Consider the following 26824-nt stretch of genomic DNA (forward strand, 5'->3'; position numbering starts at 1 on the left):
TGTGGCCTGAACAACAAGACGCATTTACATTAAAGTTGTACATTTCTAAAAGGTGTCTTGTATGCATTTGAGTGACGTCTTAAATGTCTTGAAGGACATTTAAATCTTTTCATAATACAGCAGTCAAAGCAATAGAAATGAAGTGAACAAGTGTAAATACCTCTAAAGTGCATGGGGTTTGGGGATGGGTGCATCATAAATAAACATAGTGCAAAATGATATTTATTATTGATAAATAATAAATATCATTTAAATGATTGATGATAATTATGTGTAGAAGTCTTTTTTATGAGAAAGAGTGTCTGGAAAAATGAATTTCATTGATGTCATTCGAAGTAATCAACATAAAGGGACCATTTTGGATCAAGTCATGCAGTCAATATCATGTGACAGGATGTGACACCATTCAGACACCTGCAAAGGACCATATGGTCCTGAAGCAAAGTAACTAACTCTCTTTTAACTATTTGAAAAATATATGTTTTCACTTGCTCATACGCATGTCCTGAAACATCAGGTCATTCGGTACAACCACTATAAAACATGGAAAATGTTGTTGTAATATTTTAAAAACTTGTACTAAATATAAAACATTTGATTGTCCTTTTGCTAGCTAGCCTGTTAGCATTGTTTGAAAATATTGTCATTCGGTATAAATTCAAAATTAATTATATCTCCATTATGGTCCACTTTTAAAAACCTTATTCCTCAATGACCAATATACTGTATATATATACATATTATATATATATATATATATATATATATATATATATATATATATATATATATATATATATATATATATATATATATATATATATATATATATATATATATATATATAGGCTTTTATATGTTATATGCTCTAAATATCTTACAGTCTAACTGGTAGTCAATGAGGGCTGCAGTTCAATTTAGTACCACATTTTGTGTGATTTATCTGTACGTTTTGATGCCAGCTGGGCTATATTTCTAACTTAAGCAACATCTTTCAGTTACAAATGAAGTTATGAAGTTATAAAAGAGAGAGAAAGAACGAGAGAACATTTTATTCCATTTCATTACAGTATTGACTTGTGAGGCTGAACATTTCTTCACTTGGGACTCACCTCTAAATGATTGGTTTATGAAGTGACCTTCAACCTAATATTAATGGAAATCTGTAAAAGAAGCAAGTGCTTTTACTGTCTCAAATTTAGTTTGAAGGAACAGACAGCTGAAACTGGATGTCAGTGGTTTAAAAAAAGGAAAGTCAAGCGCCACAATTGGAATAAAACCTAGAAGTGAGCTGAGGATCAGTTCCCTTTATGGACATCACTGGATTAGAAGTGATGGTGAACGTGATTTCAACAAGTGATCCTGGAACAACATTCCAATCAACCAATCAGATTTAAGGGACAAGTTTAGGCTTACAACCAGGGTTAGGTGGTTTTAGGGATAAGTTATAGATAGGGTTAGTTTTATGGGTTGGGATAAAACTACATTTTCGGACAGGAATATTGTTCCAGGATCAACAAAATATGTTGATCCAAGAACATGACTTACTTGGCAAAATCACAGTTACCAGAAGCGATGGTAACACTTTAGAATACTGTTTCATTAATGAATAACTACACAGGAACATATGAGTAAATGCAATATTAACATAAATGCTATTAACTAACAAGAAGCTCTGATTAACTATTTAGTAAGTATAAGCACTCAGTTGAATGAGGTATTTCACTAATAGCTAATCAATAACTACTATTTTTTAATACCTCCCAGCGGACTACTAATAACTACTATATACAGGTTCATAATTAATGTGAATAATGCATAATAATATATAATTAACTCTAAAGTGAAGATCATGTAGCCCACTAGTAATGACTGAAGTCACTGTATGCTTTTGAGGTTTTTGAAAGGAATTGCTTCTGATGGATTTGGAAACACATGAGTCATTCCTAGTGGGTTACCACGATCTTCACTTTAGAATATTGTTCCCAATAATAAGTCATTCCTTTAGAAGGAAGTAGCAACACTCAAATCATTACTAGTGGGTTACCATGATGTTCACATTAGAATACTGTTCCAAATGACCACTAATTCCTTTAGAAGGATATTGAGTTATTACAATCAAACTTCAAAAGCTTACAATCAGTCATTACTAGGAAGTTATCATGCTTTTCACTTTAGAATACTGTTCCAAATAATTAGTAATTACTCATTACTCATTTGTTCCTGTGTATTAATGACGGAACAGTATTCTAAAGTGTTACCGAAGTGTTAAGGAGGTACAAATTCACCAAAAGACATTTGAGAACTCTTTCTCTGCCTCCCTCCTTCCCTTCTTCTTACTTATTCTTTGATGTCCTCTCTCTCTCTCTCTATGATTCCTCCTAAACCTTTCAATCATACTGAGCCAGTCACCTTGGACCGTGTCTGTCACCACACAAGCTGGATCATGCAATCACATGCAAACGGCACACACACACACAGGAGCATGAGATTGAGTGCGTGTGAGAGAGAGACAGAAAGGAGAGAGACCATCTGTATGTCAGCTTGTCTGTCCCTCTTTCAGAGCTTGAAATTAAATCAATACAAAGAGGCATCCCTGAGAAACGCAATAGCTCAGAACAGAACAAACACGTACAGAGAGTGACCCAGTGCAAACATCGGCATTAGTCTCAAGAGCTGAGCCATCCACCTGATGCCCTCACAAACACACCCACACAACATCTCTCACCCACAGTCCTGTCACAAACAAATTCCTGCCACGTTTTACTGATCTATATTAATTTAGCAGATGCTTTTATCCAAAGTGACTTAAAAAACAAAATCATAAAAGAGTGAGGCATGTCACAAATTTCAATAGTAAACGAGAACACAGCTAGAGTAGACAGAAACAGAAAAAGAGATAGAAAAGGGACACAGAAGTGTGTGATTGCACTTTCAAGCTAGCCAACACACACTTCTCTCAACTTATTGCCTTTTTACCCCTGAGACATCTACTTGGGATGGAACTATAAGGTCAGATCATTCATCATTCGGCTACAACTACAATACTGTTACACTGCTCCGGAATACTTGAGTTTGATTGGTCAATCGCAAAATTCCATGGCCAAATATATTTCTAATAACTAATTATCATTGCTAAATGTATATTTGATGGTACACACACACAATGAAATGTTCAAGGTGTCTGAATACATTTTGATTTGACTGTGTATATATATATATATATATATATATATATATATAGTCAAATCAAAATGTATTCAGACACCTTGAACATTTCATTCATTATTACAGTTTATTCACTAAATTAAGAGTTAAATTCAATTAAAATATGAGTTAAACTGTGACAGAAAAAAATAATCTTATTTATGTCAGATATAACACTTAAGCAAAACATGGTCAGGTCAAAGTGTCTGAATAATTTTTGGTTCAAATTGTTTATCAGTTTTACTGGAAGTACACTGTATAAAGAATATTTGGGTATAAAATGTCACAGTTTATTTTGCTATCCTCACTTACATAAATGAACTATGGTGTCCTGTACCTACTAGTAAAAAATATATATAAAATTAAATCTAGTGTCTGAATAATTTTTGGTTTGACTATATGTATATATATACACAGTGCTCAGCATAAAGGAGTGCACCTCCTTTGAAAAGTAACATTTTAAAACAATATCTCAATGAACACAAAAACAATTTCCAAAATGTTGACAAGACTAAGTTTAATATAACATCTGTTTAACTTATAACATGAAAGTAAGGTTAATAATGTAACTTATTTTCAGTTTTACTCAAATTAGGGTGATGCAAAAATGAGTACACCACACTGAAAGTCTCTGGAGCAAAGCTAAGTTTTAGACTACAAATGTCTAATTTAACAAGAATTCAACCACAGGTGAGTCTAATTATTCATTACACAGGTGTCCAGCAGACAGTTGACTATAAAAGTGTGTTAAAACCCCTTCCCATTTCATGCTGTCAGCAATGGCACCAAATGGAAGAGAAATGTCACAAGACCTGAGAAAGGAAATAATTTCTTTACACCAGAAAGGTGAAAACTACAAGAAGATCATCAAAGCTTTACTCATCAGTCAGAATACTGTAGCTGAAGTGGTACAAAAATTTTAAAAAAGATGGAACTGCAACCATCTCACAGAGATGTCCAGGTCGTCCACGAAGTTAACACCTCGACAGGAGCGTTTTCTGATGAGAAGGGTTGAAGAAAATCGGCATGCAAGTTCACTGCAGTTATCTAAAGAAGAAAAAAGCCAAACTGGGGTGACTATTTCACGTGACACAATACGGTGTACACTGCAGAGGAATGGCATGCATGGGTGCCATCCACAAAAGAAGCCTTTCCTAAAGTCCAGGCACAAAAAAAGCCCGCCTAGAGTTTGCCAGGGCCCATGCTCAATGCTGACAAAGATGAAGACTACTGGGACTCTATACTCTGGAGTAATGAGACCAAGATAAATGTTTTTGGAACTGTTGGCTTCAAAACTGTATGGCATCGCAAAGGTGAGGAATTCAAAGAAAAATGCATGGTGCCTACAGTGCAACATGGTGGTGTCAGTGTCCTTATGTGGGGCTGCATGAGTGCTGCTGGTGCATTTCATTGATGGCATCATGAATTCACAGATGTACTGCTCTATACTGAAAGAGAAGATGCTACAATCACTCCGTGCCCTTGGTTGTCGTGCACTTTTCCAACATAACAATGATCCTAAACGCACATCTAAGGCCACTGTTGGATTTCTGAAGAACAAGGTGAAAGTGATTCATTGGATCCTGATTTGAACCCAATCGAACACCTATGGGGAATTCTGAAGAGACCGAAGAGACACTCTCCATCCAGCATCCAGTCTCTAAAAAAGAGGTCATTCTTGAAGAATGGAAAAATATAGATGTTGCAAAATGTTGCCAACTTGTTCATTCCATTCATTAAAAATCATGGAGGCCATACAAAGTATTAGATGTAGTAGTTTTTGTTGTGGGGTGTACTCATTTTTGCATCACCCTAATTTGAGTAAAACTGAAAAATGTGTAATCTAAGTTATATTATTAACCTTACGTTCATGTTAAATGTTAAACAGATGTTATATTAAACTTAGTCTTGTCAACATTTTGGAAATTGTTTTTGTGTTCATTGAGATATTGTTTAAAATGTTACTTTTTTAAAAGGGTGTGTACTCATTTACGCTGAGCACTGTGTATATATATATATATATATATATATATATATATATACATACACACACAAGTATATATCGCATAATATATTTCATATAAAGATCTATGTATTATGGAATATAAAGAAAAATATAGGCAATATATAAAAGGAACATCATCGTAAAGGAGTTTTTTAGACTTAATATATTCAAGTGTCAAGTCTTTACCTGTTTACAAAAATATGAAAATATATACTAGCTTAATCCGTAATAATATGTTAAAGTTTAATGCTGACCCTCACTGATAAAGTACAGAAGAGTATAATTATAGCATATTCCCAGTGAATATGTTAGACAGCCTATCTAACATAACTTTAATGAGGAAAGCCTGTGAAGTGCCATTTCATGCTTGTTTACTGAAAGCAGCAAGAGGGCAATTCTAGTTTAATACTTTGATTAGTAAATTGCAATTGCCCTTTACAATCTGTCACCAGATTCAGGTATTTCAGTAGTGCCCTTTAAAGGCTGTGTTTGATTCATTACACAATATTGTGAGAGGAACAATAGCTGTGTAAGTGCTTCAGGACTCCAATTAAAAAATCCAAGCCTGATATATAAATATATATATATATATATATAAAATTGTAAGTATAATACATTAGCACTGAATCTCTAAAGGATTTGTGAGATGATCAATGTAGACTAAGAATGTTCCTATTTCTGGCTGTAGCAACAATTTGCTTTGTGAGCTCATGAAGTCAGGAATAACAAAACAAATCGATAACAAGGCCTCGGTTGAGCCATTAAAAGCGTCAGTGGAACATGTCGACAGCACATAAATTTCCTCAGCTTACATGAAAAGTGTTTGCTTCACTCAAAATAAGGGGGTGAACAACCACAGGCCCATATCAGGCACTTGACCCATATTATTTAGCATGCATCTTGTCCTCTCTCCTCTCCTTTTCGGTCACTGTAAAGTAGACACTATTTATAGCCAAACACACTAAATATGCCATCCACGCTCCTCTCCAGAGCACATATCAAATAGCCAGCTAAATTCAGTGCCACAACTTGAATATGCAAGAAACAATAAGCATTTCTATAAGAGGTTATTAAATTTAGTTCTCTCAGGAGGATATAAATACAATATGTCCCACTCTGACACTTTCTGCTTTTTATGTGAAAGAAACCTAGACTCTGTGTTCCTGTGACATCACAGCTCAATGACAATCAAAGGTCAAATACAGCAGCATTTATTTATTTATCACTCCATCAGCCGCCTGTGTTTATTCTGATACTGCGTCCTCGTCTTAATAGGCGTACAACATAGTAAACACGTTTAAGAGGAACAATTCGGTATCCTCTCTCTGGGGTAGTCTGCCTGCCTGCCATCTCACGGTTATAAATCGCACCAAAACATCCGCAATTTGTCACTGACGGCTGCGTTAACGCGTACCCGTTTGGCGGGAACAGGTGCCCACCGGTGTCGTTGACTTTGCAAAATTTGACCTACATGTGAAGCGCATCCAGCTCCACGTCACACCTGAGTGCTTTTTGCGCGTGAACGCGTGGACCCTGCACCTCTGATCCTGAAAAACACCCTCTTCAGTTAACCTCTTCGGGAAATGCACGCATGCTCAAACGTACACGCTCAAACCTGTGAACTGCTGCTATTCTCACACAAACATCTCCTGACGTGACCTTAGCACGGTGTCAGATGTGGCGAGTCTTTGAGACCGTATGCTCTGGATATGCATCCATACGCTCCAAAAAATCCACTTCAGATCTTTAAAACTGCCGGGTGAACAGCATCTACCGCATGCTGGCGGACACATACGGATATCAATTTCCAGACGCGTTAACGGCTCTCAAAAGCAGACACCTCCATCCCGGCTTCCCATGAGCAGCGTGCCGAATCCCTGTCAAAACCTGGAGGACAAATGGCCTTTAACCAAAAGGTTTCCATAGAAACACACACGTTTTCCCTGAAAGGGGGGATGCATGCGAGTGGAGCGTCGCCTATCGCTCCTCTACCCCTGGCTGGTCTCCTTTCAACCTGGAAAAGAAATTCAATCAAAACGGAGAGGGTCTTACTGATGGTGCGGGAGCCAATACAGCCCATGGTGTCTCAGCGAGGGCCGGTTTGTGAACGAGGAACGAGAGCCACCCTCTCAGCAGACATTCTCTCCCTCTCTCTCACTCCTCTTCTTCTTCTCCACGTCTCTGACTCTCCCCTCCTGTCTCTGTAAGGCTGTATGCGAGAGCGAGTGTGTGTGTGCGCCTCCAACACGCTCTCGCCGTCATCCACCCTCCCTCCCTCCCTCTCTCCTTGCCTCACTGCAACCCCCTCAATACTCTCTGGTGAGCCGAGATATCAGAGTTAGTCAAGTCAGTGTGTCTGTGAAACGGGAGAAATCTGTTTGAAATCTCTCCCCGGCCACCTATGTTCCCAAAAAACCCCTTTGAAATCAATACAATTGGTCGTAGTATCAAACAGTGACATTGAGAAATGTCATTGACAACAAAAGGAAAAAGTGGTGATCAGAAGTTGCATGCAATTCCCTGGAGTTCCTGGACTGAAAGGATCGATATCTTGGCTAATCGTGCAGGGCATCTCTTTTCTTTGGTTCTCTCCATTATCGTTTGACAATGCGGTGCATCTGTATCCCCACCCAACTCTGCCACCCCTCCCTTGCTCCATTTTTTCCTGTTGCGCCTGCACTCTCCAAAGCACGCACAAACATCTATTTATCCCTCAGACTCCCTCTTTCTCACCCATCACGGTCAGATTGAAGAGTTTCGTACGTCTATGTAACACCAGTTCATCATGATTGCTTGTCATGTCCTGTATGTCCGTGGAGATCTGTAACCTTGAATATACCCACACACATGCACACACGCTGTCCAGACTGTACATGCGCACTCTCTCTGCCTCAAGCAAGCAAGGTTCCTTCCTTTTCCTTTTTTTCTTTTTTCTAAAACAAATTCTGTCACTGCATTCAGCCAGCACTGCCGGAAGAAGAACCTTTGAAGAGGAATGGAAAGGGCTAACCCAGGAGGTGTGCTTTGAATCATATTGAGGCTGTGCAGCTTGAATTAGTATTCAGGAGGAGAGAGAGAGCAAGAGTGATGAGGAGAGGAAAGAAGGGATGACAGGGATGGGAGGAGGAAAAGAACGGATGAAGTATGTGTGCGTGTGGTAATATTACAGGGAGCTGTCCAGACGGATGTCGAGGTTGACTGCTTTTCTATTGCTTCGAAAATATGTTTGTAGTATAATTCTCTAAGCATTGCATTTTTCGCTTGGTGTTGTCGTGTTTTAAATCAAATCTACATTGTCTTCTTTTCTGGAATAAACTTTTAATTCAGGGCATTTTGTTTATCCTCATAAACTTACACTTTAAAACACATACACAATTTTTATCTTTATAGGGAGAGTGTCGTCCCCCCCATACTGCGCAATTTTTGTCACGCGACCACTTTACACGAATGCTGGGTTAAAAACAACCCAAGTTGGGTTGAAAATGGACAAACCCAGCGATTGGGTTGTTTTAACCCAGTAGTTTGGTTAAATGTTTGCCCAACCTGCTGGGTAGTTTTACTTAACTCAACTATTGTTTAAAAAATACAGTATTACTTACTTAAAATGAACCCAAAATATCTTATTAACTTTTATTAATATGTTTACTAAATAAACATTTTAATTTCATTTTAGATTCATTTTAAGTCAGTCATATAGTCATTTTCAAACAATAGTTGGGTTAAATAAAACTACCCAGCAGGTTGGGCAAACATTTAACCCAACAGTTGGCTTAAAACAACCCAATCGCAGCATTTTTTAGAGTGTATATTTATTTACATTTAGTTATTTGTAAACTTACAAATGACAAATATGTCATAAATAATATAACCAAATATAATGTAAATCAAATGTAATGTAATTTAAGAATAATGTAAATCAATATATTTTGTTTGAAACAAAATACTTTTATTCAGCAAGAAAGCGTTGAATTGATCTGAAGTTTTTCTGTTTCATATGAATGATGTTGAACTTTCTGTTCATAAAAGAATCTGGAAAAGCAGCACAACTGTTTTCAACATTGATAATTACAGTAACTGTTTCTTGAGCATCAAATTCAGAAGGTTCATGTGAGACTGAAGGAGTAAAGGGCCGGGTATATTTCATGTTTTGAGTTCCGCTCACATGCCCGTGCCTTTCTATGGGGCTGTCCAAATACCCACACTTGTGGTCTTTGCACTTGACCACTTACATGAGGTATTTCCTATATTTGGCCCAAGTGTTCAAGTAGGTGTGAAGACTGCAAGTGTGTAGAACTTTTGATTACCCGATGGGACACACTTATATTGTTGCAAAAATGCAAGTGTTTACAGAGCTTTATTTAAAAATTGTTTTGCTTCTAATTATGTTATAAAAAGCTGTTGTAAATGTTGTACCAAATACACATAGCTAACTAATTTTTGCACCAATAAAATGTGTTTTGCTCCCAAATTACATGTAATATCTAATTAATTTAACTTACAGTGGAATGTTTTCCACGTTATCTCGCGATTTCAGGGCACGTGAGTTCCCAAACATAATGCATGAAGGGATAGGTTTCAGAGATTGTAAATAATAGGGAGATAAGAAGGTCTGTATATCTTACCATTGGAGAAAGCATAACGGCTAACTTAATCACGTGCGACACCTCTCAGCCTACCGTGTAACGGCAGTGACATCAGTCGCAACATTCCCTAGTATGCCTTCTCTTGAAAAAATACATTTTTATCAAGCTAAAACCTACATATAGTTCCCAAAGAAAGTATTGTTTAGTGTAAAACATGCTGAAGATTAGCAAACAGCTAGGCTGTCGATTAATTAAATTATTAGCTATTTCCCCACAAAAGCTGTTTAATCAGCATAGTGAAGCCTCTCATCCATTGACATCCATTCAAAAAACAGCCTCTGGTTTCCTTCCCTGCGTACCGCCGGGGGTGGAGCGTTAGCATTAGCCGTTATGCTTTTTTTGGCTAAAGGTTGCAGGCTTGTCTTCCAGTGGCTTTGATAGGTTTAGCCTCGAATACCGATGGTGTGGGTTTTGTATGCGTTCAGGGCACTGCGCTTTGGCATTTTAAGACATGGGACAGTCTTGCGCACTTACTTCCTGTCGCGTACATACGCCCTCAAGTGGCCAAGAAAGCAAGTGTGGGGCTGCGTCCGAAAACTGAAAAACGCTGCCTTCGGAGGACGCATTCCAAGGTAGGAAGGCATTAAGGCACGTCCGAATCCAAAGTTAGCTTTACTTCCTGTCTCCTGAGATGCCTTGAGCGGATCGATTTTTGAAGGCAGCATAGATGTGTCCTTCGCTGCCTCTGATATCTCACAATGCTGTTCTTTTCACTCTGTGACAGTGGAGCTAAAAATAAAGATGGCGTCTCAAAGTTGCGGTTTGTAGCCAGTTTGTGTGTAAATGTACGTTTTTTACCATTGTTTTCCACTTTTGATGTCATATGTAGACAAGTTACTCTTGTAGTAATAAAATATTCACTTAGTTATCACCAAAGCTTGCTCACTGCCTCAGAATTCTGTCCGAAATTAGTTTTGTGAGGTTCCTACGTGTGCAAACACTGCCCGCAAAGTCATTGCGTGATAGGGCAGCAAGGCAACGAGTCAGCTGCCTAAGCTTTTGGATGCAGCCGGGGTATTTGGACAGGCCCAAAGTATATTCCTTTGGCCGTGAATGAGGAAAGACGTGTTTGGCACATACGCACTATCTATTTTTCAAGTCACTTGCACATACGCTGTTGTATGCTCAACGTCTGCGCGGACACAAATCGTCCAAAATAACATACTCTCTTGAGTAGGTACTTATTTTGTAATTACTAAAGTATTTGCTTTACAACCACTAAAAAGTATGTTCTTTATAGTATGAATGTGTGTAGAATGAATGTAATCTGGATGTAGTACATTCACCATGCTGTCATTACCATGAGACCTACCAGCGTCAGTTGTGTAAATTTCACAGACTGTAAAAAAGGTTGATTCACTGCCATTCACAAATCCTCTCCCGTGGCCTCATGGGATAGTAGAGTGTCCTTATGCACACTTCAGAATCTTGCTGGAAGTATTATGTTATCTGAGTACTTTTTGCCTACTCTTGTAGGCTTATGTCTAATTCTTTTATCACGTACTGTTTTTTTGCCTACATAGTAGGGAAGTATGCAATTTCGGATGCAGCCAAAAAATTGCCCCTCCGGATGACAAAAATTATATCACATGGACTGTGTGCTTACCGTTGCGGAACACGGATGGCCAAAGTATACTTATCAACTCTACAATTATTTAGCAACAAACCTTGTTAGCAAGTTGATTTAATATAGGCCAACTTACTCAACACAATATCAACATACTAGCTGCTTCATAAATTCAGACACCCAAAGTCTCAACATGTCGCACTATATAAATGACTCTACACGAATCAATGCCTCAACTTTCCCTAACTCAAAAAAGGAGGCGTATACCTGACACTGAGGGAGATAAATAGAGAGGAAGAGGGAGGGAGAAGGCTCATCCTGACATCACAAAACCAACATTGGGACACCATATCATCATTTATTTATGCGCCCAACAGCTTGCCTGAAGTTACAGGATCGAGGCTCTCTCAAAGGGTGAGTCATCCTTTTCTCACTCTCTCTTTCTCATTCTCCCTCCCTTTCTCCACCCTATCTCTCATTTTCAAAGCAGCGACTGACATCAAATTCACTTTGAGGCCAGGACTTCCTATGTCTCTCTTGCATATTTTTATTTGTGTATAACAGTATATGCACCAACTATAAATTTAAGGTTGCATGCTGTCATTTAACTTAACATTGCTGTTGCATGTTTTTAGACTACAATATATGCTTGCCACATACTGTCATGTTAATTGCATCACTATAAATACCACTGAACATGTACTGACCTTGCAATGTGCTATAGAAGGCATGATGATGGGGCAAAATGCTCTTAACAATTCCCATAGCAAACTGTAGAACAGCCGCTGCAAATCCGATTTCTTCCCTCTACATTTGCACAGTGTGAGTACATCAGCCCTGCGCTGTGCCGACAGACCTCTAATTCAGACAGAGAGCCAGGCTCTGGCCCAGCTCTACTGCCCTTGGCCACGATCAATAACTCCATGTTAGACCAAAGTAATTCAGCTGGGTTTTATTCACTCTGAACATTTCTTTGGCCCACGGAGAATGTGAATCACCCAGAGCTCACAGCCCTGTCACTGTGTCCCTCTGCATGAACTCTATAGTTTACTTGATCTACAAATGGGTTTGCTTCAAAAGGTCAGTTTGTGTAAAGTGTTAATCTTCTGAAGCCTTATAACCTCCTGGGAAAATGGCCATACATGTATGGCCACCTGCATGTGCCCTAAAACACCTGTTTGACTGAATCTCAGAAAGTTAAATTTAACTTTCTGTGATTCTTTAGTAGGTACACCTTGCTGGTACTGGGTTTACCTTCAGAACTGCCTTAATTGTTGATAGCATAGATTCAACAAGGTTCTGTAAACATTCCTCATAAATTTTGGTCCATATTGACATGAAAGCTTGACCCAGTTGTTGCAGATTTGTCAGCTGCACATCCATGATGTGAATCTCCCATTCCATCACATTCCAAAGGTGCTCTATTGGATTGAGGTTTGGTGACTGTGGAAGCCATTTGAGTTTAGTGAACTCATTGTCATGTTCAAGAAACCAGTTTGAGATGATCTGAGCTTTGTGACATGGTGTGTTATCCTGCTGGAAGTAGCCATTGGAAGATGGATACACTGAGGTCATAAAGGGATGGACATGGTCAACAACAATGCATTACGGCATTTAAGCAATTCTCAATTTTGGTACTAAGAAAATATCCCTAACCCAGCCTGAACCATTGATACAAGGCAGGATGGTTCCATGCTTTCATGCTGTTTACAATAAATTCTGACCCTACTGAATGTCACAACAGAAATCGAGACTCATCAGACCAGACAACATTTTTCCAATCTTCTATTGTCCAATTTTGGAGAGCCTGTGCGATTTGTAGCTTCAGTTTACTGTTCTTAGCTGACAGGAGTGGCATCTGGTGTGTCTTCTGCTGCTGTGGCCCATCTGCTTCAAGGTTTGACATGTTGTCATTCAGAGATGCTCTTCTGCAGACCTCGGTTTTAACGAGTGGTTATTGAGTTACTGTTGCCTTTCTAACAGCTCAAATCAGTCTGGTCATTCTCCTCTGACCACTTGCATCAACAAGAAATTTTCACTGAATATTTTCTGTTTTTTGGACCATTCTCTGTAAACCCTAGAGACAGTGTGTGTAAATCCCAGTAGATTAGCGGTTTCTGAAATACTCAGACTAGCCCGTCTGGCACCAACAATCATGCCATGTTCAAATCCACTTAAATCAACTTCCTTCCCCATTCTGATGCCCAGTTTGAACCTCAGCAGATTGCCTATGTTTATATTCCTAAATGCATTGAGTTGCTGTCATGTAAGTGGCTGATTAGATATTTTCGTTAAAGTGCAATTGAACAGATGTAACTAATAAAGTGGCTGGTGAGAGTATAATATAATATAATATAATGTAATATACACTGCTCAAAAAAATAAACACAAAGGAACACATTGAAAACACATCAGATCTCAATGGGGGAAAATATCATGCTGGATATCTAAACTGATACGGACTGGGTAATGTGTTAGAAATGAAAGGATGCCACATCGCTCGATGGAAATGAAAATTATCAACCTACAGAGGACTAAATTCAAAGACACCCCAAAAATCTAAGTGAAAAAGTGATGCAGCAGGCTAGTCCATTTTGCTGAAATTTCATTGCAGCAACTCAAAATGGTACTCAGTAGTTTGTATGGCCCCCACGTGCTTGTATGCCTGACAACATCGGGGCATGCTCCTAATGAGACAACGGATGGTGTCCTGGGGTATTTCCTCCCAAAGATCCGGACCAGGGCATCACTCAGTCTGAGGTGCAACCTGGTGGCGTCGGATGGACTGAAACATATGTCCCAGAGGTGTTCTATTGGATTTAGGTCAGACAAGCATGGGGTCCATTCAATAGTATTAATTCCTTCATCCTCCAGGAACTGCCTGCATACTCTCGTCACATGAGCCCGGGCATTGTCATGCACCAAGAGGAACCCAGGATTCACTGCACCAGCGTAGGGTCTGACAATGGGTCCAAGGATTTCATCCTGATACCTAAAGGCAGTCAGGATGTCATTGTCTAACCTGTAGAGGTCTATGCGTCCCCTCATGAATATGCCTCCCCAGACCATCATTGACCTACCACCAAACCGTTCACGCTGAATGATGTTACAGGCAGCATAACGTTCTCCACGACTTCTCCAGTCCTTTTCACGTCTGTCACATGTGCTCAGGGTGAACCTGCTCTCATCTGAAAAGCACAGGGCGCTAGTGGCGGACCTGCCCATTCTGGTGTTCAATGGCATATGCCAATCAAGCTCCACGGTGCCAGGCAGTGAGCACAGGGCCCACTAGAGGACGTTGGGCCCTCAGGCCAGCCTCATGAAGTCTGTTTCTGATTGTTTGGTCAGGGACATTCACACCAGTGGCCTGCCGGAGGTCATTTTGTAGGGCTCTGGCAGTGTTCATCCCGTTCCTCCTTGCACAAAGGAGTAGATACCGGTCCTGCTGATAGGTTAAGAACCTTCTACAGCCCTGTCCAGATCTCCTAACTGCCTGTCTCCTGGAATCTCCTCCATGCTCTTAAGACTGTGCTGGGAGACACAGCAAACCTTCTGGCAATGGCATGCATTGATGTGCCATCCTGGAGGAGTTGGATGGCATGTGCAACATCTGTAGGGTCAAGGTATTGCTTCGTGCTACCAGTAGTGGCACTGACCCTAGCCAAATGCAAAACTAGTGAAAAACAGTCAGAAAAGATGAGTAGGGAAAAAAATGTCAGAGGCCTCCACCTGTAAAACCATTCCTGTTTTGGCGGTTGTCAGTGTTAGGGAGTAGTTAACTACATGTAGCGGCGCTACTAGTTTAACTACATTTTTCAGTAGCTTGTATGTAGTTCAGTTACTTTTAAAACAGTGTAGCTTTTCCAGTAGTTCCAGCAAGTATCGGTGTAGAGCGACCAAAAGCTACAAGCTACAATCCGTTTTGCGTTCTGACGAGTTCGTCTTTAGCGTCTTCAGATCACGAACTAAAATCGTGCATTACCGCCATATATTGTTATATAATGCATCTTGCGGCTTTATCAGTTCATCAGCAGTTCATCAAGAAGAGATCGCCTGATGATTATGTAAAGGACAAAGCATCCGTCAACTGAACAGAAAACAAAATCGCGTTTTAGCTTAGTGCACTTATCACACGGCAAAGGCTGATCTAATAAAAACGGTTGCTCGGGTATAATAATGTTCACGCGAGAAGCACATGAAAGCTTTATAACTGCATGTGCTGTGAGTTTAACCTGCATTTTTCTGTGTATCCAATTTAAGCTCCGGTTCGGTTTAAGTGCAGATCCGGTTCCAGAATCAAATCATTGAGTGTGCCTCTGAAATCAGTGATGGTGTTATAATAAAGTGCAGATGTAATGTGTAAACAACGGCTCCACCATAATAAGAATAGAAATGTATAGTGAGACATTTAAGATTAAGTAATTTTACAAATAACTGGAATAGAATTTCAAAAATATTGATACAAAAATTCTAATATTTTTCTAGTCTGCATTTACATTTCTTATTCTTATTCTTATTCTTGCATATTTTTGTCCCGTGTTATAGTTATGGTAGCAATTTTGAGCATGAATCCTGCATTTATATGTAGAAATCACTTCTGAAACTGCAGAGTGCAATTGTGGTCGGTCCTCTCATAACATGAAAAACAAAATTTATATTAAAATTCTGAATGTATTATATATAAAGCATGCAAAGAAAGACAGTGTGAGTATTGTATCTTTTGATATAGTTTACAAAATAAAACAGTACACTTTGAAATCATAATTGTAGTGAATTGCTTTGTTTTAAACCCCAAACATCTTGCTTAAACATTCTTCATGAACAGTTATCCAATTATTTGTAATAAGCTATGTCATTTAAAAAAAAAAAAAAAAAAAAAATTCAAAGTAGTTTCAATGTAGCTAGCTTCTTTTTGATAGTAACTTGTAGTGTAGTTAACTACTTTTTCAAAAGGGTAGCTTGACAGTAGTTTAACTATAATTTATGAGTAGCTTGTAGCTTGTCAAACTACAATTTCAGAGTAGCTTCCCCAACACTGGCGGTTGTCTCATTTTTGCCCATCTACTGCACCTGTTGTTAATTTAATTTACACCAAAGCAGCTGAAACTGATTAACACCCTCTGCTACTTAACTGACCAGATCAATATCCCAAGAGTTTAACTGACTTGATGCTATTCTCTGATTAAAAAGTATTATTTAAATTTTTTTGAGCAGTGTGATAAACAATGTGAGCAAAATGGCTGAATAAAAGTATTATATTTAAATTTCTGGCCTGCTAATGTATTTTCTACTTGAGGTGTTTTGAATACTTCTGCATATAAATACATTCCAGCACATTTCACAGTTCAGCTCAATGAGTAGCTTGTTGCTTTGCATCTTCATTTGCTCAAGAAGGGGGAAAAAAGCATTCACAATATAAAGTATTTCTCGTAACCAATGTCCCCTGATAGTCTCAAGCAGTAATAACGGTGGAAATCAAGTCACTCAAATAATTTGATGGCATGCTACCCTAAATGAGCGCCATGGGCATTGCGATTACTACTCTGTCTAGGAAAGAGTGCTTGTCTTCCCCCTTCTTAATTTGCTCAAGGGAGCATAAATGCTTATTAGCATTGCCACAGTAATTTCTCCTTGAGGGAGACCACTGACAACACTCTAAACAGAGAGTCCTCCCTTAATACTTCATATGATACATGGGTGTTAGCAAGGCAAAATTATACGGAAACTTTGTGAGCTGCTTTATCTGAACTGACATTATGTGCCTGCTTAGGTTTTAAAAAAAAGTGCTTTTAAAAATGGAAAGTGCTTCGAGAGAAAAAAGCAGAAGCAAATCAGCATGCAAATAATGGCGTTCTTAAATTGTACTTTGCAAGTAATAATCTCGCTAGATCTTAATTACGCTCATCTAATGCTATTTTAGAAAACATGATTCGGCAGCACAGCTGATTCACAGTGGCGTGCTCACCAGACAAAGTCCTGAAAATATATGCGAATACAAGGCCAAGCAATTTTAAAATAAAGAGGAAGCCTGTTTAGACATGCATCTCGATTGGGAAAGCAGGAGAAATTATGTTCTTTTGGCAGTCCTGTGGGGTGACATATTGTGCCAGCTCTTGCTTAAATGAGATTGAGTATCCTCTCCATACTGCACAACACAATTTCGAATCTTAACTGCTATACTGTAGACTGGCTGTCATCTTCACTTCTGTTATGTGTTTATTGTAATAATGACTGTACTGGGAGAGTTTGGCTGTATAACGATACTCCCTGGAGCTCAATCTCCAGGTTCTCTTGCTGAACAGTTTGAAGACTATTGACTATTGCCCTCTTCTGGTGAAAACTACAGACTACATGCCAGGAAAAGCTATTAAATAAAAATAGAGAATAGATTATGCTGGTAAGGTCATGAAAACTAAAACAATCTGATTTTGACAAATCTGAGGGAAAAAAATTATTCAGGCCTTATGAGAGGGAACCATTAAGGTCCTGTGTGACATAAAAATGTTGTCCTAAAAAAAAAAATGACACTTTTGATGTACACTATAGTCCTAAAGGGCTGTGTTCAGATTGGAATGTTAGTATACTGCATGAATTAAAAAAAAAGTACCTAGTGTGTGAAACTATGCAACTAAAGCAGTATGCTACATGTTGTCACATGACCACAGTTGGGAAATATGGCAAGAGATGCTCACCTTAACAACATGTAATTACTTTTAATTTGTAAAATTTTTAGAGAAGACATTTTAGCTTGTGCAGTATTATGATGCACTAATTTAGTTCTCATATTACTTATTTTTTTTAAGATAGCCCCTACCAGAATAATAGAATAACTGATGCTAGAAATGGCAGCAGTAAAAGAGATTCATCTGAAAGGTTAATTTGCTCTTATGGACAGGTATAAGGGCATCTTACCCCAAGAGTCTAATTTTATCTTTTCACTTCAAAATAAAAACTTTTTTTTCTTTTTCTTTTTTTACAAACGTTGATGTGTCCACAAATTCCTCATTAACAAAAAGCAAAAAGACAGACCTTTGATATTCAATATAATATAATGTCATATACCCTTGAAAAAGTAAAGGGATTACTTTTTTTTCTGTAATTTAATTAGTTACTTTTGATGTAATTGCATTAAACACTGTGTAGACTATAGAACAATTTTAAATTATATAAATATTATATATTTTAAATCAAAATTTAACAACTGATGTTAAAATGATGTAACCTTATAACTTTAAATAGGGGGAAGAATAATTTCAAAAATATTTTTTAAATTAATTACAACCCTATTTCCAGAACAGTTGGGACATTTTGTAAAATGCAATAAAAATAAGAATCTGGGATTTGTTAATTATTTTGGACCTTTATTTAACTGACAAAAGTACAAAGAAAAGATTTCCAAAGTTTTCACTGACCAACTCAATAGTATTTTGTAAATATAAACAAATTTTGATTTTGATGGCTGCAACACACTCCAAAAAATTTGGGACAGAGGCAAAATAAAAGACTATTTGCATGTTAAACAGTTTTGAAACAGTCCGCTATTAGCACGTTGGTGAGGTTGAGGGTATTGTGATTGGGTCTAAATGGAAGATCCACCAAAGGTTCGGTCTTTGCAAGCATCATGGCTCAACACTTTGTGACAAATTTCATGAGAGAATTGATTCAAAAATCACATTTCTCAGTGAAAGATTGCAAAGAATTTAGGCCTTTCACCATTTTCCAAACAAAATATTGTGAAAAGATTCAGGTAATCCAAAGAAATCTCATGCTGTCTAGGGCAAAGCAGGAAACATCTGTTGACTGTGCGTGACCTTCAAGCCTTCAGATGCATGGCACTGCATTAGAAACCATCATGCTACTGTGTATATATATAGCCACATGGGCTCTGGAGTACTTTGTAAAACCATTGGCACTCAACACAGTCTGCCAATGAAGAAATGCAACTTGAATCTATGTTACACAAGGAGAACGCTTTACATTAATTCTATGCAGAGATGTTGGGCCTGAACACATCTCAGATGGTCCAAAAGAGAGAAATGTGTGCTGTGGTCAGGAGTCCATGTTTCACTTTGGTTTTGGGAAAAATGGACATCAAGTTCTCAGTCCCAGAGACAAAAGAGATCATCCAGACTTGCATCAGCTGCAGGTGCAAGCAAACATCTGTCATGGTATGGCGGGGGTGCATCAGTGCAAACGGCATGGGTGACTTGCACATGTGTGATGGTACCATTGACATGGAGGAGAATATTGGGATTGTACAGAACATACTGCCATCAAGATGGCATCTTTCCTGGGAAGCAAGACAATGCCATGCCTCATTCTGCACATGCTAAAAACAGAGTGGTTTCGTAGAAATTCTACAGAGTGGATGTGCTTGACTGGCCTGCAGTCCAGATCTGTCTCTTATTGAAAATGTGTGGCCCATCATAAAAAGGAGACTCAAACAACAACGACCACAGTTGGTGTTGATTTCACTCTATTCTTTTGCTAAGTGTATCTCATACTCTCCAAAATGTTCAAAATGATTACGTTCTGGTATCTTTTAGATTTTGCTATTTACCATATCTCTGAACATCCAAAGAGGATTTTTATCATTCTATTTCATCATACTTTCAAGTAGATGAAAGGGGTCAACAGACACCCCCTACTCATGACCCCTCCCCCTCGTAGCCCCTCTTCCGGTGATACCGGAAGAACCTTTATTTGTGTTTGTCAAGATGGCGGCTGGAATGTATCTAGAGCACTATTTGGACAGTAAGACTATTGTCTTTGTTTCGATGTTCATCCCCATAAATAAACAGATTCCGAGTTCACAGTGTTCAGCATGTCTGCACGTTTCACCCACATACACAATTTACAATAAAACGATCGCGCAACGATATAAAACAGCGCTAATAAGACATTAGTACGGTTATTGGGCTCTGAAGCTAACGGGCTAACGGTATATGTAAACAGTGTTATGATGTGAAGGATGGTTTTGTTGATAAGTTTGGTGGGTGCGGTGCCGATGAATGTGACAATGTAATGTTGCTGCTATTTAAACAATTAAATATCAGGGAACAATAAAGCACTATCGAGTTCGCTTGCGCTCATACAGATGGAAATCGTTTACTGTAGTGCTGGTTTTCAAATGCGCAGAGCCTTTTGGACCTATTTATTATGGGATTGATATTAGTGTAGAAGATTTATATGTCATTTGATCTGTTTAGGCATAGAGAATCTGCCTTTTGAACTGCAAAGGAACTTCCAGCTGATGCGAGATCTGGACCAGAGGACAGAGGGTGAGTATACACTGTAGACCTGCCTCTAAATCAATACAGTAATATAGAATAAAATCTTTATGTCGATATTACATGTTTATATTTCGTGACTGATTGTGTGGAATAGTAAATCTCTTCTAAAGTGGTATTTTGAAGTGTCTAACACATCTTACATGTACGTACTACAGTAATAACAGTAAATCACATAATTGCATAACAGTAAATTGCAAAATTACAAGCAACTAGCTCTAAACCAAACCTAATCATATAGTAAGGGCATGTTGTTTATTAATATTACTCAGTACCAATTTGTATAATTACATTGTAACATGGGCATCCTAAACTAACGTGTAACCATTACATTTCTTCTTTCTGTAGATCTGAAAGGGCAGATTGATTCTCTGGCTCGTGAATACACAGCTAACGCTCGGACGTTGTCCTCCGAACAGAAGCTTTCGCTGTTAAGACAAATCCAGCAGTCTTATGGGAAGTGCAAGGAGTTTGGAGATGACAAGGTCCAGCTTGCGATGCAAACCTATGAGATGGTTAGTGTGAATTTGCATTTACTCCTTGCTAATGAACTATTATAACTACTGCAAATTGTGTTTATATATTATATTTTCTTATAAATGTGCACTAACTTGCAAAAGTTTATATATATATTATTATATATATATTTATATATAAATTAATACTTTTATTCAGCAAGGATGCATTAAAGTGATCAAAAGTGGCCAGAAAGACATTTATAATTTTACAAAAAATCAGTTTCAAATAAATGCTGTTTTTTTTTTATTTTCTGTTGATAAAAGTATCCTGAAAAAAAGTATCACAGTTTCCTCAAAAATATTAAGCAGCTCAGTCTGCCTTGAGCAGCAAATCATCATATTAGTATGATTTCTGAAGGATCATGTGATACTGAACACTGGAGTAATGATGCTGAAAATTCAGCTTTGCATCATAGGAATTAATTACATTTTAAAATATGTTAAAATTGAAAACAGTTATTTTAAATTGTGATAATATTTCACAATATTACTGACTTTTATCAAATGGTGAGCATAAGAGACTTCTATCAAAACCATTTAAAAAATAATATCAACCCAAACTGTTTAATAATAGTGAATATTAAATATATTGTAAAATGTTATTATAATATACATTTAGTTCCTTTATATCTCCATATGATGTTTCACACTTCATTTATTCTATACTTTTAGGTGGATAAGCATATCCGAAGGTTGGATACAGACCTGGCTCGCTTTGAGGCCGACCTCAAGGAGAAACAGATAGAAAGCACCGATTACGACTCTACCTCCAGCAAGGGCAACAAGAGTGAGTGTTGTGCTTTGGATTGGTGCTTATATCCATTAGTGCTGTTCTGGCACGTGTACATCTCTTATGTGAATCTCTGTACATCAACAGTGTTTCTGATGGTTGTTTATTGTTTGAAGGTGATCATCGAGGACCCAAGAAGAAGGAGGTGACTCGCACTAGGTCAAAGGTGAAGAACTCTGACGATGACTGCAGCTCCAAGAGCGGACAAAAGAAGGTCAAACTCACGCAAAGGTGAGAATCACACACGTTCTCTATGATAATTCTGTTTGTATAATTAAAGTGTGCCGCTTATGACACCAAACAGAATTGCAGAAATAATACTTTTCCAACTGGTTTGCCTTTGTAATAAAACATTTCTGCTTTGTACACTTAGAACATAAATACTACTATTCAAAGGTTGTGTTTTGTTTTGTTTTTTGAAATAAGGTAATAGTTTTATTCAACAAGGACAGCTAAATTTATCAAAATTGACAGTAAAGACTATATCTATTCCAGTGGTTCCCAAACTGGGGTACGTGAGGTAACAAAAGGGGGTACGCGAACAAAATGCTGAGTAGTTCATTTAATTCTACCTTAAAATAATATTAAAAACGAGCATGTATTTCTAACTTCAAAAATGTCGTAAATTCAGTACATTTAATCAAATTACCTCATCATTTGCAGTCAAAAATTACTGTATCCAAACAAGCAGCATGCATATGATAGATTGCGTGTAGAATCTGCTGCCTTAAATCGCGCTAAATTACTGTCGTTCTCCTTTGTAAAAGTAGAGATTTAGCACTTACTCGCATGAAGAACAAATATAGACCCAGATAATGGGATTAATTTCGATTTAAGACTCAAACTTTCTCCGATACAAAAACATACCTTGTGTGAGTTCTTGTATTTAATGATGATAACGAACAAGAATGCAATTGTTCCCAAATATCCACATGACTGCAAACGTGGCATTATTATGCAACAGGTCAAAAAATAAAACGTAAATTTTAAACATAGTACTGTCAGTATTTACTCTATTTTGCAATTAAATAATAGTTGTGATGAAAACCACAGCAGAACTAGAACACAGGTCTGTGTTTCGCGAACAATTCTGCGGCTTTGAACGAATCGTGAGAGTCAATGATTCAATGATTCATTCACAGCCACTTGCTTCGTTAATGAATGAATGACTCGATGACTCACTCATAAAAACAGTGACTTGCTGCCACCTACTGGCGGTTTTGGTTTAATATTTAAAAGTTTTACTTAGTTTTACCGTCATTACTTATTTCTCTATTGGGCATTTTTTTTTAAACATTATTTATTTTATAAAGTTATGCATAAAGCTAAAAAAAATGCACTGGAAAATCAATATAGGGGGCAAATATTGTCCCTTAATGGTAAAGGTGTGACTGCAGTCGAAGTGGAAGAGAGGGGGTACTCAGAAAGATGGTAATCCCTTCAGGGGTACTCCAAGCTAAAAAGTTTGGGAACCACTGATCTATTCTATTTCAAATAAATGCACTTCTTTAGAACTTTCTATTCATCAGAAAATCCTGAAAAAAAATGTATCAGTGTTTCCACAAAAATATTAAGCAGCACAATCAGTTTTCAATGTTGATAATAAGATCTGTTTCTTGAGCAGCAAATCAGCATATTAGAATGATTTCTGAAGGATCATTTGACACTGAATCATAGGAATAAATGACCAGTTATACAGTTAAAACAGTTATTTTAATTTGTGATAATATTTCAAAATATGACTATTTTTACTGCATTTTTTGGTTTAAAATAAATGCAAGCTTGATAAGCATAAGAGACTTCTTTCAAAAACGTTTTCTTTTTTTTATTTAATCTTACAGATCCCAAACTTTTGAACGGTAGTATATGTGCCACAGACAGGATATGTTATGTTTTATTTTTCATCTTTTAATAGAGATTTGTTTAGACTATAAGTCATAGACTCTGTTTGTGATGTTGAATAGATTTCAAAGGAGATTGGAACTAGAGCCTCCCAACATGCACATAAATATTTCAGTTGTTTTGAAATACATTTTTAATGTTTAGTAATACCAAAGGGTTAGAGTTTGCCCTACGGTCTGTCGATAAAAGAGGCGAAATACACAAAAAAAGCCATTCTGAAATATAATAAAATTGTATTAAGACTCAGAAGTGGAAAAAATGGAATTCAGATTTACTATTTCCTTTTACCTTCCAGCTCTGAGTTTTCAACCCCAGCTGTGAACTTTGGGAACGTGCACCCCTCAGATGTGTTGGACATGCCAGTGGACCCCAACGAGCCCACCTATTGCCTCTGCCACCAGGTTTCATACGGAGAGATGATTGGCTGTGACAATACAGATGTGAGTCTCCTTCCTCATTTAATGCACTCAGACAGAGGCCAACACACTCGCAGCCTCTCATATCTTATTGCTCACATATAGATATTTCTTTATTTTATTATATTTATTTCACTATTAAAAGTTAAAATGGAGGTTAAATATCTGGTCATGTACCAGGGCTGTGAAAAAAACGGTCATATTTGCGACCAAAAATATTAATTTGCGAGTTATATTTTTGATGAGTACACCACTGGCAACAATATAAATTTACATGTTATGATTTAAAAATGTGCATGTCATGCCCTTTTTACCTGCATGTTCTATGATGAGTAGCCTATCAAATCTTTTGTTGTTATACATTTATATTCAGTTAATATGCTAATGTTAAATATGTGTGTTTCTCTTTCTTTAGTGTTCTATCGAGTGGTTCCACTTTGCCTGTGTGGGTCTGACCACCAAGCCCAGGGGGAAATGGTTAGTAGTCATGTGATTTTGCCTTTGAAACTGATGCAATTCAATGTTGCCAGACATCAGTGTAAAAAAAGACATTTCAGTCTGAAGTAACTCACTAAATAAAGCAATACTGAATAACGGTTTACTTGTATATTTCAACATTTGCCTCATTTTCCTTCTACATCAGGTACTGCCCAAGATGTTCACAGGAGCGGAAGAAAAAATGAACATACAAAAGAATTCATAGAGAGGGAGGTAGAGGCAGACACAAGGGTTGAAAGTGTTTTTAAAGCCCTCCATAGACACTAATATAGATCCACTCTCTGCTTAATCTGGTGCTTGTCGTCCTCTTTTCCATCTTCACATCCCTCTCTTAGCCAGACAGTAAGAGAAGAGATGACGGGGGAAGATGAAGGAGGTGTAGTTTTTAATTTATGTGATAATGAAGATGACTTTTGTTATGGAGTATTTTTGGTTCTGCATTATTTTATATTCTTATATTTTGGGTTTGTTTATTTGGATTGTCTTTTTTTAAAGCTCATTTTAAACACATGAACTCAACAGTCAAAACAGTCAGGGAGCATATCAACACTCGATCTCACAGTTCTTTTTTATGGTTTTAATTCCAGACTGGATAATTGCTACATGTCAGTATCCTTCTCAGACGGTTTCTAATATAGGATAATTTCCTAACAGGTCCCAGAACAGGCTTGACACCAATCCCTAACTTATTTCCTCATTTCGATATGCATAAAAGGGCAAGAGTTATATCAACATACCTCACCAGATCTGAGATGTTTATATGACAAACCAGCAATTACAACAAAAAAAAAATCGCTGCTCTCTGGGATCATTTAGCTTGATTTTTACTCACACTCAGTACAGAGCCTTTCCACTATTGTGTCTTTGTCTTACATTCACAAATCCTGCACTTGAAGACCACCTCTTCACTTCAGGTCCATTCCACAACTGTAGATCTCAATGCAGGCTTTTTTATGGTGCTTATTGTTACACACTACTTCGATCGTATTGACTCGGTCGTATTCCAGACTGTTGAAAAGCATTAACACAGCATGTAACGTTCAGTTGAATCGCTCTGACACCTGGTCATTATTTAAATGCATTTTCTTTTGTAAACTATGAATTAACTCTAGTATTGCTGTGAGTTAAGCAGTGGGGTTCTTTGCGACTGGATTTTGGTGCTTATGAATATATTAAAGATTGGTTTGGTTAAATGCGTTAAATACACAGTAGAGCTTACAATGGTTCCCAGTCATTGTGTTGACGTCGTTAAAGCAGTATGATACTTTTTGCAAGATGTCAGAATCAAATAATGTTGATATCAACTTGTATTTAAGATTTGGTTGTTTTAATAAAGCAATTACAGGTGTGTCAGACAATGCAAACAGTTCATAACCTGGTGCTACACAGTGTGCTTTGCCGGTTCTAATTGATTATATTGTCTGGTGTATGATGAAGGGTTTGTGTCATGTGTTTTTTGCCTTTGTGTTGTTGCTTTGTGATTTGATTGTTCCTGATATTCTAGAGTACTGTACTTATGTCAGATATTGGGTCTGGTGTCTTCCATGCTAAATGAACAATGCCTGATTCTGAAAGTGTCATTGTGTCTGCTGGTCATTATTTCATTTTTCTGGTGTTTTTGAATGTTATGGTCAAAAAAATGTGTCATGAACGTAGTTTAAAATATTTTAAATAATCTCAGAAGTAGAAATGTTAATAAAGAAGTGTTAAAGTCCCCCTGAAAGTTTTTAAGCTTTTAGTATGAATATGTTAGCCTTAATGTTATGAATAAGCTGGTGTGTTCAACAATTACCAAATTCGCATTTAGGAGATATAAGCATTCAAAACTTTCAGTCTCTCACTTCCGCTAAAATGGATCACGGATTTTCATGACATCACATCGCACTTCAGCTTCTCAAATCTTCTGTCCAATCAAATGCTCTCTAGAATCTGAAGTCCTGCCCCCTCCTACACTATTGACAATGAAGCTGTGGCTAAAACTGGCCGTT

At 37.6% G+C, this 26824-nt stretch overlaps 2 protein-coding genes across 5 annotated transcripts in view; one reads left to right on the forward strand and one right to left on the reverse strand.

The window, feature by feature from the left end:
* fam131ba (family with sequence similarity 131 member Ba) overlaps positions 1-7405 on the reverse strand; it is a 39197-nt gene extending 31792 nt beyond the window's left edge. For 2 of the 4 annotated variants that reach the window (XM_067411717.1, XM_067411716.1), the window contains exon 1: positions 7265-7405. In XM_067411717.1, coding sequence (XP_067267818.1) covers positions 7265-7292 — 28 coding nt within the window. In that variant the 5' untranslated portion in view covers positions 7293-7405. The remainder of the gene's footprint in view (positions 1-7264) is intronic. The other 2 variants (XM_067411721.1, XM_067411718.1) reach the window with 2 other exon arrangements.
* A 12734-nt stretch (positions 7406-20139) lies between these two features.
* ing4 (inhibitor of growth family, member 4) lies at positions 20140-26526 on the forward strand. Its single transcript, XM_067411459.1, has 8 exons — positions 20140-20176; positions 20632-20703; positions 21061-21227; positions 21903-22017; positions 22137-22251; positions 24218-24362; positions 24754-24815; positions 24982-26526. The coding sequence occupies exons 1-8, from the start codon at positions 20140-20142 to the stop codon at positions 25019-25021; spliced, it is 753 nt and encodes a 250-aa protein (XP_067267560.1). The 3' UTR covers positions 25022-26526.
* The last annotated feature ends 298 nt before the right edge of the window (positions 26527-26824 follow it).

Source organism: Chanodichthys erythropterus, chromosome 15 (assembly GCF_024489055.1).
Source record: "Chanodichthys erythropterus isolate Z2021 chromosome 15, ASM2448905v1, whole genome shotgun sequence".
Classification (NCBI taxonomy): Eukaryota; Metazoa; Chordata; class Actinopteri; order Cypriniformes; family Xenocyprididae; genus Chanodichthys; species Chanodichthys erythropterus.